General features: G+C 32.5%; 1 protein-coding gene across 5 annotated transcripts in view; it reads right to left on the minus strand.

The window, feature by feature from the left end:
* znf385d (zinc finger protein 385D) overlaps positions 1-17,500 on the minus strand; it is a 188,610-nt gene that overhangs the window by 165,334 nt on the left and 5,776 nt on the right. The window contains exons 3-5 of one of the 5 annotated variants that reach the window (XM_042741746.1): positions 16,984-17,064; positions 11,722-11,870; positions 9,798-9,874 (exon numbers count right to left, since the gene is read on the minus strand). Coding sequence is in view for 4 of the 5 variants with exons in the window: in XM_042741744.1 (XP_042597678.1) it covers positions 9,798-9,918 (121 nt within the window). In the remaining variant the exon portion in view is untranslated. Of the gene's footprint in view, positions 1-9,797; positions 10,081-11,721; positions 11,871-16,983; positions 17,065-17,500 lie in introns of those variants that run through there. The other 4 variants (XM_042741744.1, XM_042741741.1, XM_042741740.1 and 1 more) reach the window with 4 other exon arrangements.

The raw sequence follows: 17,500 nt of genomic DNA on the forward strand, positions 1-17,500 counted from the left end.
AGGGATCCCATTAATCTCATAGAGGACTTCAAAGCGGGGTTGGAAAGAAAACTCATTTGTCTAAAGATCTCCCTGAGATTTTCTGTCATAACGATAACGCCACCCCGAGCTAATACTGATGAGATGATCACATGAGAAGTTTCCCCGCAATTCCCTGTATTTATTTATTTATTTATTATTTTCAAATTTTCACGTTCCATTTTGATTGTAATTCCTTACGTTTAAATTCCACTTAAAATGTTGTATTCTGTAATCAAATTAAAATCAGATTCAGAAACTGACTGTGCATAATAACTGAAAATGCTGCCAGCATTTTCAACAAAGTCAGATGTATTTGCGTATGAAGGGATCAACTCAACTTATGTTCACAAAGTAAAAATATTTCATTTTTAAGCAATTATTGTTGCTATCTAGAGACTTTCTGTCATTCTTGTTACACTAGTTTCATTTACATCATGCAGAAATATTGCAGAAATAAGACGAAAACCCAAACTACGTGTGATTCTATTCATTTTTCCAGTTATAAAATGGTTATAAAAATGGACTTGTTGCCAAAAACAAAACTGTTAAGTTTTCATTAGATTAAAAGGTGAATTAAATTGTTAATGTTTCATACCTTCATTTTATTACCATTTTTAAAAGATTAGTTAAATTGTTAATGTTTCATCCCTTCATTTGATTACCACTGTTTTTAATAAGAAAATAATAATAAATCATAAAACCATAAAAACATAAAAATACAAAAAAAAAACACAGAAAATAAAAAAAAAAAAACAGAATGTATAGTTCTTTTTTTTTTTTTGCTATTATGGTTGCTACAGTATATTAAGACTTTGTGTCATACTTGTTATACTAGTTTTCATATTCTGCAGAAATATTGCGCAAATAAAATGAGCCCCAAGCTATTTTGGACCAATGAGATTTCATTGTGGGCGGGGCTAGAATTTAAGCGACTTACAAACTTCTCCCAGATGATTAGAACAAAAGCTCACATTAACACAGGAGAGATTCAAAATTACGACTGTCACCATATATCAAATCACACCTGGTTAGACCGCATGTAAAACACAAGCAGAGCGGCCACAGAACTCTGAAAACACAGCTTGAGTCCACTGGGAAAGCTCAAACCCCACAATCATCTTAACTAACCACTACAGCAGAGCCTGACAGCGCTCTGGTCTGTACAGAGCTGACATGAGTAGAATTCATCAGTCACTTTCATGAGCCACGTGTTAAACCAACTGACATTAATATATACATTAAGAACAAGCTGGAGGAGCTGTAGAACAAACACAGACTCCAGATGTTTATCATCTCCATATTCATGACAACTTTCACATGCACCATTCCTCATTTTTCCATTTCGAAACAATGAGCCCATGCTCCTCTGCATCAGAACCGGCAGTAATTTATTATTCAGGTACGATGCCTGCATTTCCTTAAAAAAAAGTTTGCAGAACGAGTGTTAGGGAAGTTTTTTGAACTTGCTGAGGAACTTCTGAGCCTGGCGAGCTGTGATAGTTTAAAGCAGTTCAGGTATAATAATAAAAAAAAAAAAAATAGTTGTAAAACCACAGTAAAAACAATTAATAAAAAGCAGCTACACCGAAGTGAAATTTTTGTATTATATATATACTATTTTTGCTTAAATGTTTTTTACATTTTTAGTTTTTATATAATATTTATATAAGTTTTCAAAATTTTTATACACACTCACATCTATATCAAAAAAAAAAAACTTTAAAAATTTTAAATTATATAAAAACAAAAAAAAACAAAAAAAAAAAACATAAATTTTATATGCATATATATAGATTACTTAACATTTTTACTTTACATGCAATAAAATGTTTTCATTTTTAAATCACATTAATGCATTCTCTTTTTGCAAAATAAACACAAATAAAAAAACCCCTTCAAACAGACATTAAAAAATACACCCACATATATTGACTTATTTAATACAATGTATTAACTATAAACTGACAGTTCTAACATAATTTTTAATACCTTTGTTATATTATATATTACATTTACTAAATTAAATTCATTTAAAAGAGTTGATTTATACTGTTTGAAAAAATAAATAAAAAGAGCTACTGTCAAGCTGCTGAAAAATGTACTTAAGTTATTTTTTTAGTTAAGTTACTCTGTGCAGAATCTACTATATCCTGCTGCTCGTACCACATCATATATTTTGCAGCTCATAATGCGGTATCTGCCTCCTTTGCACAATTTCTTCCCCATGCAGCACTTCGCTGGTGTCTGCAGATGAATGGAGGAACCTTTTGACTTGACACAAGCTGTATTTAAAACACGCACTAGGAGAACAGAACGCACACCATGGGTAATGACAAGTGCTCGACTATTCATCAGACAAACCTGTCAATGCAGCAAGGACGCGTATGAAAAGTACCAGCCTATAAACAATGTGAGTGTGTGTGTGTGTGTGCATTATTAAAGGCAGGAACATACTGAGTGAATATGCATGGAAGAGGGTGTGGTGTGTACCGTGAGGGTGTTTAGCGGGGAAGGGATCAATCACAGACGCTGAAGGTGTGTTCAACCATATGGGAGCCATCTGGGACTGAAGGCCAACCATCAACACTGCTGACACCCAGCAGCATGGAAGTGTCACGGTGAGCCCACCACAGCGCTGGTCACAAGGTCACACTAAAAGAGACTAGCTGAGGAAAAAAAGTGGGATGTTGAAAAACTAGTGATATGTAGAAAGAGTTTTGACTAGTGTAAGTTTTGTCTACATATTCTGGAAGAGACTTGATTGACATGTAAAGTGACCAATCAGAGTTTGTTTTGTTTTTAAGTTCCTCTAGATAAAAAGACAATCCAAAATCAATAATAAAAAAAAAAACAAAACAACAATCCGAAAAAAACCAACAACTCTGAGGAAATGAAAGCATAAAAGTTTAGATTCTGAGATTGGAACTTTTGATAATTCAAACAGACAGCAGACATAAAGTGATGATGTCGTGATCCTTCAGAAATCATTCTAATACACTTATTATCAGTCACTTTCTTTAATATAAATATTTTTGAAAGAAACCATGATACATTTTTATAGGATTCTTTGATAAATAGAAAGTTAAAACGAACAGGTAATATTTGAAATAGAATCCTTTTGTAACATTATAAATGTCTTTACTTTTGATCAATTTATTGCACCCTTGACAAAAGTTAAAATTTCTAAAAATGTAATTTTCATTAATTTCATTCGACATATATATATATATATATATATATATATATATATATATATATATATATATATTATATATATATATAAAAATTTTAAGGCAGAGTTTCTCAATTTAGTTAAATATAAAAATGTTAAATATATAATATAATAAATAAAAACGAACAAAAATAAAACACTAAGAAAGATCAAATATTTAATATATATTATTAAATTATTTTATATATTTAAATATTAAAATATTTATTAGGGATGTGACGCAGTCTCGTAGCACAAGATCTTGCGAGATCTGACTGGTCTCGCGAGAACGTGACGATATCCTTGCAAAACAATTTCCAGTATTTACATTAGAGCTATACGATTAATCCTTTAAAGATCGCAATCTCGATTCAAACACCCATGCAATTTTATTCCTGAATGACAACGGATTAGTTATGTCTATTAGTGTGAGAAGCACGTTTTGTTGCTGTTCATGTTAATGAATCATTCATGCTGCTGCTGATCCAAAAAGAGCGACACAAACAGTCTTTTCAACCACACATCATTATTTCTGTGTTAAAGACATTAAATAACCAACTGTGAAACATGGCTTTATGAATTGAGACACTGACTCCTTCACTAATTTTTTTATTTATTTAATTTTTTTTAAATTTTGCTCAAATAAATATATTTTTTAAAGACATAAGCAATGAACATTTTGTCAGAACCAATAGTAAATTATGTTATTTTGTTTAGTTTTCTAATCTTTATTCTTCAGAATTGTGATCTCCAATTTATATATATATAAAAAAATTATTCTCAATTTATCCAGAATCGTGCAGCTCTAGTTTACATGTTGTTTATTGCTGCATATAATTAATTAAAATAGAAGTTTAGTTTCATAAAGTACAAGGCGATTTCAAAATGCACCTACATCTTTTTGCATTTTGTGTTGTTCAGTCGAATAAAAGACTATTTTTCCCTATGTATTTCATCACTGAGGATTTCTTTTAAAAAGTCTAAAAATCTCGTCATGTTCTCGTGAACCCAGTCTTTTGTCTCGTCTCGTGGGATAAGTGTCTCGTTACACCACTAATATTTATAAAATATTTATTTTTGTCTACCTGCATGTCATGTGTAGCTAATTATTAAAATACTAACTTTAAAATCTTTGGGGTATTTTAAGTAAATATTTTAGATAAAAGGTGTTTTCTGACAAAAAAAAAGAATTGGTAATCAATGCTTTGCGGCATGAGAATTTTCTTCATTACTAGTCAACAAAATATTTATTTTTCTACTTTTCAAATACCAGGTGCCTTATTCATATTCATATTCTTTTCTTTTTTCTTTTTTTATATTTTGAACTAAAAATAGCCCCCAACAACTAATTAATAGTCATTTTAAATCTTTACCAATCTTTGCCACCATCCTTCAAACCACTAGGTTTTACCCATTTGTAATCAAGAAGATTTTTTTATTTACTTCTATATTTAAATACATACAGGTCAGAATAAGTATGCGGTTCCATTTTACATAAATATATACGTTCTGCTGAATGATGATGGAACATTATTTCACCCATATTTTGACATTTTATTTTCACAACATTTAATATGCTTTATATGTACATAAAGTCACTTTAGTAAATTTAATTTGATGCAGACACCAAAATAGGACGTTTTCATGTCTGACCCAAATAATTTTCACATTATAAAACACTTGAATCAAAAAGATTCAAAACAGTAAAATTAAGATTATAAAACTTACAGGTGCAAATCTAAACTCTGATTGGATGAGCAAAGCAGTGGTACGCGGCCCTACTATCACAGCTCATTAAATAGACGCTTGTGCATTCAGCGGGTGTACCTGGCCCAGGAGAGCTGTACAGGGATGTGAAGGAAGAGGAAACCACGGAGAATTAATCATCGCACATTACACGCTCCACTACCTCCAACACAGCCCATCTCAGAGCTCCCGCCATCAGTCACAGTGACACTGTCCTCACTGCAGTCCTGTAGACACGGACCATCACTCTCACAAAGCCCTGTCCCCCATGGGCCACAAACACACACACACATAACCTGATACACACCAGCCCAGACATATCAAATCGAGGCATCCGGGACACACTACGGATCACTCGATAGCAAAATTTCAGCTTCAGTAATACAACACCAGCTCTGAGACCTCAGCATCATAACTAAATCAAAACTTCATTGTGCATGAGAAATCCGAATATCATATAATGCAAACATATCAAACCAATCACTTAAATATATATTAAATCTATCATTTATGTGCAGATAAGGAGCATATATAAGTCGAGCAGGTCATAGAAATTAAAACAAAATGCAATTAAGCTGCTAAAGAGTCAAATATATTTAAATTATCCAACTGTTCGATGATACAGTCATATACAGATTCAATGAACAGATAAATTTACACTAAACACACACTGAAAAGGGGATTAAAATTAAAGTTACAAAAAACATAGTAAAGTATCGTAATTTAACAAAATATTCCATTAAAAAACAGAAAACCTGAAATTCATCGTAAGGAATTGTATCTGTAAACTTACATGAATGAACTGATTTACGAAAATGAACCAAACTTTCCAGCCCTACACATATAAGAGAGATAGAGAATCGTTTGGAACGAACAGATTCACTAGAACGAATCAGAGTTTTAAACACAGGGAAGACTGTTTAGAAAGAAGCGATTCCCTAAAATGACTCTCAATACTCATAAAGAGAACTGTTCAGGTATCATACTTACCAATGATAACGATAAACTTGCACCCGACTCCCCAATGTATAATAATATGATTCAGAGCAAAAATTGAAGACTGCAACATTAATGCGTCACAATACAGTATACATAACAAAAGCAGACATTTAATAAAACTGAAAGATGTTACAGAACGTTCAGAGAGCTCTCGGAATCCATCAAAAATATTTTAATTTGTGTTCCGAAGATGAACGAAGGTCTTACGGGTTTGGAACGACATGAGGGTGCGTAATTAATGACAGAATTTTTATTTTTGGGTGAACTATCCCTTTAAGATGAAGTGATTCAATAGAATGAATCAGAATCTCCAATGCAATTTATGATAAAGAGAGAACCATTTAGGATGAAGCGAATCACTAAAAAATAATTTGATTCACCAATGCAACATATAAGAGTATCATTTATGATAAAGTGGTTCACCAAAAATATATTTGATTTTCCAACTCAACCGTTTAGGATTAATCAGACTCTCCAAGGCAACATATGAGAAAAAAACATTGCTTAGGAAGGAGTGATTCATTAAAATAAATTTGACTCATTAATACAGCAAAACAGCGCCGAGTGTGTGATTATTATTCCTCAGTTCACCCAAGTCTGTAGGCAAACTTGACATTAAAAACAGTGATGCAGTATGTAAAACTTATGAAGAAATTATCATTAAGGTGCGCGTCTCGGTATGTTTCTCAGCTGCGTACATTTTAAATACAGTTTAGAAATATTACAGGAAATAAACATAAATTGTAAATATTTAGTGTTGTGTTGTTATTATTTTCAGTATATGAGTGGTGGAAAGGAATGAAAGACACAATACAAAACAAAGAAACAAAAGGAAAACCAAACAAAATATCTTAGTCTACTCAAGGCTTCTTTGTCAATAACAAATAAATTGATTTCTGAAATCAATACCAGGCCTGACCTCATCTCATAAGGTACCTCCTGAACTACCGACCATCCAATGTGCCGTTTCATTCAGTGCAGCTACCAAATCAAACTGTGCCACATGACAAATAGCTGGCCGACTCAACATGAAGCCTTTGGCATAATCACACCCTGCATTTGGATGGGATCCTGTGCAGATAGCATTGCCGCTAAGCTCATCATCATTAATTATGACTCGCCTATCAATATGCAATTATCTCCACTCTTCAGCGCTACAGGGGCAGGAGGGGATATAAAGCCACGTCACCGCTCTGGCTTTCCCAACAGTAGATTTCAGCGCACGCGGCTTACCGATAGCATATAGCTCATTTCAAATCTATAGTTTGGCAAGGAGATCATGATTGCATTACCTCTTTTCCCAGGTGGGAATAGGGCAGCTGTGCCCTTCAACAAAAGCACTTAACCTGAATTGCTTCGGTAAACACCAGCCTGTGTAAATGGAACATGAGGAAAATGCAGCCTCAGGGTTGCCCAGACCAAAATGTTATTGCTTAGAGGTTGCTTTTTTTATAGTTCAGGAGACTTAATGGGGTTCTCATTTATGTTTCATTCTAGTATGAACTTCATCTCAGATGTTGCTCCTGTACAGCTAAATATGAAAACGTGCTGAAAATGTACTCCCCCTAAGGTCATCCAAGATTTAAATGAGTTTGTTTCTACATTGGAACAGATTTGGAGATATGTAACATTACAGTGCATCACTGTCTCAGTAAAAGATCCTTTGCAGTGAATGGGTGCCGTCAGAATGAGAGGCCAAACAGCTGATAAAAACATCATACTAATTCACAAGTAATCCACTTGTGACCACTCCAGTCCATCAGTTAACATCTTGTGAAGAGAAAAACTGCATGTTTGTAAGAAATAAATCCAGGAACTTTAAACCATTGTTTCTGACCAAATTATGAGTCCATAATCTATATTAACACTTCCTCTGGTAAAAAACTCTCTCACATCAGAATTCATGTACATATTTGTTTAGAGCTGTTTTGGACTGATTCGGCTTGATCTGTGCATATTTCTCTCCTGATTCAGATGAGAGAACTTTTTCACTGGAGAAAGCACTATTATGGAAACCGAACTCAAACAGACACAAACAACCATTTTTTTTTCTTAGTGTGAGGAATATTTTAAAAATCCAAAGTACATTTTTCCACAATAAAGAACCTTCTGATCAATGTTTAATTTCTGTGGATTGTAGAGGTTCTTCGTGGAACCATACCTTCTTTTTTTTTTTTTTGAGTGTACAATGCATGAGGAACAATAAAAATAGACACAAATGCAAGAATTATGGATAGAAAACAAACAAGGATAGCAGCTGTAAAATTACATAGGAAAAGTGTGAGCACATATTGAGATATTTGACATTTGATTGGTCAAAATACGCATACCAGAATTACCATTATTTTAACCATAATGACATTGAAAATTCTAATGCTACTTTGAACTAACCTCAGAAGTATTCATTTCAGAAATATGGTCAGTTAAAGCTATCCAGGACAGCGTTCTGCAGAGTTAGGAGACTGTTTGAGACGATTTATAATTTAAGAGGTAACTTTTCAGGTGGCAAAGTGGGAATAGGACACTTACACAAGGTGTGGGGGAAAATATTCCACAGATGGAAACAAATGATCTCAGATGTGCATACCTTCCCGGAAAGAGTTCGGAAAGAAAGCACTCCTTTTGTCTTTGCTGTTTATCTTCTCTACAGCTCCTTCTTATAGTGATCCAGCCATCCCAAAAAAACTTGTTAAAAATTGACATTTTGGATCCTCTTCTATGGTTCTGGCAAACTGTAGTGAACATTAAACAAATTATGATTTGGAAAAAATTATAATTTTCCTCCTTAAGTTTATATGAAAGTATGCTTATGAAATCTCACTGATATTGTAATTTTTTAGGCATTCATTTAACTCAAAAACAAATTTAAATTTAATCACATATAATTTAAAAAATTATTTTGTTTATTTTGTTAACATTGCCCATTTAACTTATGAATGATATGCATAATATTTTATGAATATTTATTAAAATATTTTAAATAATAATATTATTTTAAATAAATATACATTACATATATTTTAAAAAATGAATTACATATAATATTTAAGTTATATATTTTTATATTATATTTATAATATTTATGAATTTGAATGTAATATATCTGTCATTTATTTCATGATTAATATGCATGAATTAATGGGCTCAAAAAAAAAAAAAAAAAAAAAAAAAAAAATATAATATATATATATATATATAATAGTATATATAGATATATATATATATATATAAATATATATATCAATATTATGTAAAAGAAATATTATATAAATAAAATATATAAATATTATGTAAATATATATTTACATAATATCATTTACATTAATATACATTACATGTTTACATATTAATTACACAATACATTTATATTTACTAATGACTTATTTTTGCATAAATAAATAAATGTATGTATGTTTATTGCAAAAATGATTTGCTGGACTAAAAGAGTCATTCAGTTGCTAAAAAATAAATGAGTAGAGCACATGCACTTAATGCTTTAATTAAAAAATGCAACTGAAGCACAAATCAATTATTTTCCCATTGTGTATTTGCACAATGCGGAGCACAAAGCATTCTCGCGACCTGTTAATATTCCGTTAAGAGCGCGGACGCTCCAAGGTCAATTAGCTGTAGTCTCCGCTATCGGCCGGAAGAAGAGAATGTCTCTCAGACGAGCTCTGGGACAGATAATCAATGAGTGCTCCTGTCACCCTCTGCTATCTGCACAGCACAATCGGAAGCTTTAGGGACCAGAATAACTTTCTTTTTCTCTAAGCTGATTGCAGTGAAACCGCCACACAAATCCCAGCCCCTCGCTTACCTTTGGCTTTATCCTGCCCGGACCTGAAACATCTGCATGACTCCAGGGTGAAGTATAGGACCAACACTCCTGTCGCCCTGGGAAATGAAGAACAGAGACAAGTATCTCCAATCAGCACCATCCATCTATCAGCTCCAGATCAACTGAAGGTTAAGCTCAGACTGTTCCTACTTTTAAGATGATAGGCACGATGAGGCCTGTCGGCTCTGTCTGTGCTCCTCCTTAGGCTAGTGAGATCCTGCTCAGCATTATTATTAAAAATAAGAATTTAGAGCCTAATGCCACAGAAGAATCATTTAATAGTAGGTTCCATATGTTTAGTTTTTAGTGACTATTTATATACACATCCACACTATTGTTCAAAGGTTTTGTAATGTTTTTGCAAGAAGCCTCATCTGCTCACCAAGGCTGCATTTATTTGATCAAGAATGCAGTAAAAACAGTAATTCTGTGAAATATTATTGCAATTTGAAATGACTGTTTTTTCAGTCTTCAATCCTTTAGAAATCATTCAAATATATATATACAGTACAGACCAAAAGTTTGGAAACATACTACTTTTAATGTTTTTGAAAGAAGTTTCTTCTGCTCATCAAGCCTGCATTTATTTGATCAAAAATATAGAAAAAATGTAATATGTTGATATATTATTACAATTTAAAAATAAATGTTTTTGTTAAATTTATTATCACCTACTTTAAATTATCATTTATTTCTGTGATGCAAAGCTGAATTTTTAGGATCATTATCACATGATCCTTTAGAATCCATCCATTCTAATATGATGATTCATTATCAAAGTTGGAAACAGTTCTGCTGCTTAATATTTTTTCAGAACATGTGATACTTTTTTAGGATACTGATGAATAAAAAAAAAAAAAAAAGAAAAGCTATGTTTTTTAAAAATTTAACATAAATATTTTGCTAATAACAATATACACTACTGGTCAGTAATTTGGGGGTCAGGTAATTTTTTTTTTTCTCTTCTTTTTTTTAAAATAAAAAATCAATACTTTTATTTCGCAAGTGATTGTGTTAAATTGATAAAAAGTGATAGTAAAGAAAAATATATTATTAGAATATATATCATTAGAATTTTTTTTTTTTTTAATAAATGCAGTTCTTTTTAACCTTTTATTCATCAAATATATTAGGACAGCAGAACTGTTTCCAACACTCATAATAAATCAGAATATTAGAATGATTTCTAAGATGATCATGTGATAGACTGGATGTTACATGTGACACTGAAGGCTGGAGTAATTGATGATGAAAATTCAGCTTTGCATCACAGGAATAAATATTTTTTAAAGTAATATTTCAAATAGAAAAATCTATTATTTTAAGTTGTAATAATATTTCACAATATGATACTGTTTTTTTTTTTTTCTGTGTATTTTTGATCAAATAAATGCAGGTGGCTTGATGAGCAGAAGAGACTTCTTTCAAAAACAATAAAAATAGTAATGTTTCCAAACTTTTGACCTGTACTGTATATATATGTGTGTGTGTGTGTGTGTGTGTGTGTGTGTGTGTGTGTGTGTGTGTGTGTGTGCGTGCATTATTAACTTTTTAATTATACACACACACACACACACACACACACACATATATATATATATATACAGTATATAATTAAATATAAATAGTATATAGTTAAATCTTTAAACAATTATTTATATACTTAATATATATCTAATTAACCATATAACCAACTCCTATAATATCTTTTACAGTGTAAAATCTTATACAGTTAAAATGTTTTTAAAAGGGTTCTTTGCTGAACTTAAGTTTCTCCAAAGAACCACTGAAGAACTTTCATTTGTAAGAGAGTCTGTGCAGAAATCAAACTGAACTGAGGGAATCTTCAGCCCCGTGGCAATCTAGTTTCAGAGAGTCTTGTGTCAGGACTGGATTAGCTGACCTTGCAGGTTCGGATCTCTAGGGACTTGGCAGAAACTCCTCTGGGTGTAAAAGTCTCTCTTAATTCATCTTAAACCCTGCTGACAACCAAACTTGGCACACATGTGGAAAGCCGACACTTCTAGAATTTCGGAGGAAATGAAGTTGAACCTGAGGTGAAACAAACACAATAGTCAGCGCTCGAGTCAATGAGAAGAAACTGGCATGAACGGCTGTAAAAAGTCTGATGTTTGCTCGTCTGTTTGATAAGAAATGAGTTTCTAGCAGTAAACACACCCTGAATTAATTGCAAAGGGGAAAAGCTTTTTGACTAATACAAAATTCATTTGCAAGTTTATAATTACTACACATGGCGACAAATCTTTCCATTTGCACAATATAATTTCAATAATGTCACTGGAGACTAATGACGCTAATTTATGGACTGCATTAAGTTATTTAACAGACTAAGGGGACAAAAAGTCTCAAATATTGCTTTGCGTCTTTCAATGCAAGGGTTTGGAAATAAAGACAAAGCCTTAAACCGTGTCCTGACCAGCAAAAGGTCACAGAAACAACTCTAATTTGCCAAACTAGTCCATTAAGATCAAAGTAAAGATGATTTTATATTAAAACACAGTTCATGACATTTTTATTAGCAATTTACAGCTAATGGGCTTTTTGCTAATGGCCCCAGGAATATTAGTCACACAAATTCCCTCATGAGCGATTAAAAACAAACATTCGTGTTGTGTGTGGGTGACGCTCAAATGTAAGTTTTAAACGCGGGTGTGATGAGCGTTTGGCAGGAGTTTCACCGAAGGCCTCAGGATCTCCCTCAGGATTAATTATTGAGAGCCACGAGACCCTGTCTGAGCCTGATAAATGTGTGTTTGAAGTTCCACCGCGCCCTCCGAGCCATTTAGCAAGAGTAAAGAGCACCATCGTCTAAGTTATCATCTACTTTATCTCCCGAACACGTTATCCATCTCTCTCTGAACACAAACCTGATCTTCTCTATATTGAAGATGCCCTCGACGCGCTGCAGGGTGAAGATATTAGATTGAACATCAGTCTAGTGGTTAGGATTGCATGAATTTGGAACCAAAAAATCATCATTTCACTAAGAAAAGAATCAGCATATTCCCTCCCGTTCCTCTATCTGACATTGTAATATTCGTCCTGGCAGCAGGTCTTATACTGAGCCTCGTAAAGAGACTTTTTTCCTCCACAAGTGGCCCTGTAAACTTTAAGATCTTAAATTGTTATTCGGAGCACTTCAAAGAAACCCTAGCATGTGGCGAGAAGAAAACCCTTTGATGCGGCAATTTTGAATTATTTATTTCTATTAAGGACTCTCCAGTCTCCTTGTATCGCAAGACTACAAAGACAAGCGTCTGGCTTTGCTTATATCAGAAGTAAATCTAAGTGCTTTATATGTGAGATAAGCTGTGCTGCGTAATTTAGATACAATGACTCATCTAATCAATACACTAAGTGATGTTAGGGGCCTAGTAAATACACACATACACACACACACACACACACACACACACACATGAATGTACACACATACATACATACGTACATATTATTTATTATTATTATTACCTACTCATTTTATTAGGTTATTAGGTTGTTCATCACAATTTATTGCAGAAACCTGCCTGCCTGTATGTGATTAATTTTTAATTACTAGTTAATTTAATATTTATTTTTAAAGTTGTAATTTATACATTCATAATAATTACAATGTAAACAAACTAAATATGTTGATGTTATATATTAATATATTATTAATTTCAGAATTGTGTGATATAAACTCACAATTGTAAGAAAATTTATAAATATATATATAATTTTTAAATTTATATTTATATCATTACTCATTTTGTATATATATGTGTGTGTGTGTGTGTATATATGCTTCTGAATGATTTCACTGAATATTTAAAATCATTGTTGCAGAATGTAAGTTTAAAGAAGGTACCTCTGAAGAAAGTATAACTTTAGGTTCAGAAGAATGCTCCTTTGATGTCTAAAAGCAGTAGTGCCCTTATCTGACCCTGACACAGAAATCCATTTGTGTAAAACTGTCCTGCCACCATCAGCAAACTGTTCGCACGTTATTGGAATTGTGCTGGACTGTAAAATAAATGCCTCCATTTTGAGCAAAATTTGATTTTTTTTTTCTTCTTCAAATCAATTTTTCACTTGAGCACAGAGCCGCTGATGGCTTACTTCTGAGCTGCTCCCATGGCGGAGAAGAAAATAACAGTTGCCAATCAGTTGCCACTGCAGAAGTACTTGTGCTATGAAATACGTTTTTAACACGAGGAAAAGCTGCAGCACTGCAGTGTAAGTACACCACTGATCTTCTGCTGTACCTGAGCTGCAATTCAAGCATTTGGAGAATGGGATGAGGCCATTGCTTTTAATTAGATTTACTTTTTTCCAGAACTGAATGCAGAAGTTGCTCTTTGGTTATGCATAAATTCAGTAGGCATGGCAGATGGATTATAGCTGAGGAGCTTCACTGATCAACTGTGATGCATTATCTAGCTAACAGGAGAAGCGAAAGCAAATAATCACATTGGAAAGTTTTTCAGTTTTAATTTACTTCAGAAAATCATGACTGTTGGCTCCAATGCGCTACTGCTCTCTGCTGGAGGAACATTATATTACAGCCCTCTAACATGCGACATGCCTGTTTTAGTTCCAAATGCATTGAATATCAATGCATTACAGAACACATTATCAAAGCAAGTGACATTCATTGTAAAGAAATGTAGTTTACAATTAGTATTGTGCCACTTTATGGCTGTGAAATGTGTCCATAGTCCAAAGTTGATGTGATCAACTAAACTGAACTACTTTAATCAGTATTTTAGTCTCGTGCAGCATTTGTCTGCAGATGTCACTTGCTTTGGCATTTTATTTAATGCAATGAAATACAGTTGTATGCATTAGTACCAGTTCAATCAAACTGTTTTGTTCAATAAGACAAGTCTTGAAATAAAAAAAAAAGTTTTAAATATATATATATATGTGTGTGTGTGTGTGTGTGTGTGTGTGTGTGTGTGTGTTTTATCTGTGTGTGTGTGTGGAAACTACATTTTATCTTAAAAAAAAAAAATTCTGTTCACATTTTTAGGTAACCATGCATATTTAAATTCACATTTTATATTGTATTCACTTTACTGTAAACACTGGAACCGTCCATCCATCAAAACTGAAAAGACTCAAAACTATTGAAAATATTCCTCTATTTCATACTCACCAGAGCAGAAATGAGATTCACCGTCACACCATCATCACATAAAAACCCATTTCAAAGCAAACAAACGTCCGCCCCGAATAAAATAACAGTTTGACTCAGGAGGCTTTACTGGAATAATCATGAATCACAGACACTCTGAGGACAAAATGTAAAAAAAAAAACTCAAATCTTATTACTGCAATGCAATGCAATAATAAAAAAAAAAACTTTAAAATTATTATTATTGTATTAATACATTACTATATTATTAAATTAAAACAAATTTGTGTAGTTTTTTTTATTGACTACATTTACTATTACTGTTTTCTTACGAATCAGTAGATTCAAATTTTTATGACCATATAATTTCCTGAAAACCATGTTGTTGACATTTATATTATATAATTGTTTAGTCCTGATATGCTTCATACAAAATGTACTTTCAGGACAAAAAGTGTCACTGCGTCTCCACAAATTGCATTACAGCAATGCAAAATTTTTTTTATTTTTATTACAAAAAAATATGAAATTAATAAAACAAAGTAGTTTCTATTGTACTGTTTTTAAGTTATGCTGATTAAAATAAATATTATGTAATATATCATATAAAAATATAAATGTTTTGTACAGTAACAAGTAAAAAATTTAACTTGTCATACAAATAATGTCCAAGTCATTTATGCAAGTCTTAAAATATGCTTCATTTTGTGCAAAATGTGCTGTCTAATTATATGTAATCTGTGGGGTGGATTGTGACCTGGTCATGTTGACATGGGATTGTGAATAAATTACATTTAAATTACATTCAATTAAATTACCGTTAACAATTGGCAGGATTTCAGAAAGGATGCATTACCTACGAAACGCTCTGGAAGCTGAACGCTCGACATGATTGACAGACAGAAAGTGCCTCAAACTCCTCTGACTGGCTAAACGTTAATGTCACACCATCAGGTTGTTTTGTGAGCTTTACAGAGAGTCGTTCTGTCACAGAGACAGCTGTGATTTCTCAGGACGCCTCTTTCACTGATATCTGTCAGACAGTAGGGACATTTTCTGCGAGCCGATCTATAAAAACTCCCTTACAGCACTTCTATGTTGGAGTTGTTTGGAGGGGAAAAAAGAAGCATTATCTCATTAAATCAAGTAACAGTGACAGCGGTGACAGATTCATTCCTCCCGAGAGACAACAGAGCAAAGTCTCCCTGCTAAGAATCTTTCATTTCTCTTTCCAAAGAGCCACATTACCGTCAGAGTCTGCTTTCATCCTTCAGGTGTTTGTCTTACGTTCCTCTGTTTCTCTAGGATCTCTTGTACTTCAAGCTTTTGTCATCGCAGAATCAAACTACTGATATAGGATTGTGCGCCATTCAAAAATACATCACATGTGACTTTCAGAATATAGTTTTTTTTATTGAATTTGAATTGAGGTGTCAAACGGGATGCAGAACTGAGTGCAATTTGAATTTAAGGAAGTAGGATTAAAATGGAATGAATTTAAGGACATTTATGTTCTGCATAATGTAAAAAAAAAATCTAAAAATTTAATACATTTAAAAATGATTTATAATATATTTTATTTATTTTTAATGCATAAATTATTATTATTATTATTATTATAGATGTTTGGCTCTTATTTGAATAATTTAAATGGGAACATTCAGATAACAGAACTGCTTTTTTATGTATTAATATATAAAATCAATACATTTAAATTTTTTACATCAATATTTATATTAAGTTATCAGAAAATGAGACATTAAAGTTGAGTTAATTGTTTAAAGTAAACTAAATGTAGAATCTGTTTTTATATGCATAACTAGTTCAACTAGTTCAACTAGTTCATTTGTTTTGCCACAAAAAAAAAAAAACTAATAAAATTTGCATCTACATGTGAGTGATGAATTGGATTTGAATAAATTGCTTTTCCCGTGATTTTAATTAAGCATCCTGCATGCATGAATTTAAAAGTAAGTGATTTCTTTAGATGGTGTGTGCTGCTGAACTCTGGCCTGCCGTCCTCACCTCAGCGAACAGTGCTGTCACCGCAACGCAGACACAAGACAGACCTTCTGAGAGCCTAATGACTCAATCACGCTGCTAAACCTGCAATATGAGGGCAGATGCAAGAGGAATCAGACACTGACAGTGTAAGAGCGCCACCTTGTGATCACATTTTAATTTGAATCCCTAGGGACTACTATAAGTAATTAATTCCTGTCATACTCATCTGATGTTGTGTGTATCACCCATAATCTTTTTGTGTATTTTTTATTATTTTTTATTTTATTATCATGGGTTTATGGACGTGACAGTGCTGTTACTGTTAACTGAAACTAAAATAAAAAATATTTTCATTAATTGAAAAAAGGCTGAAATACAATAAAATGTAAATGTCAAATGGAAAACCTACATTTGCAAAATGCAAACAGAAATTTGATCTGTTCTTGGCAGCTACATAAATTAAGTTTACTGCTAAAGTTTACTACTAACTACTAAAACTGAAAAGAAAATAAATTACAGAAATCTAAAAATAAAAAAC

This window comes from Cyprinus carpio, chromosome B16 (genome assembly GCF_018340385.1).
Source record: "Cyprinus carpio isolate SPL01 chromosome B16, ASM1834038v1, whole genome shotgun sequence".
NCBI lineage: Eukaryota > Metazoa > Chordata > Actinopteri > Cypriniformes > Cyprinidae > Cyprinus > Cyprinus carpio.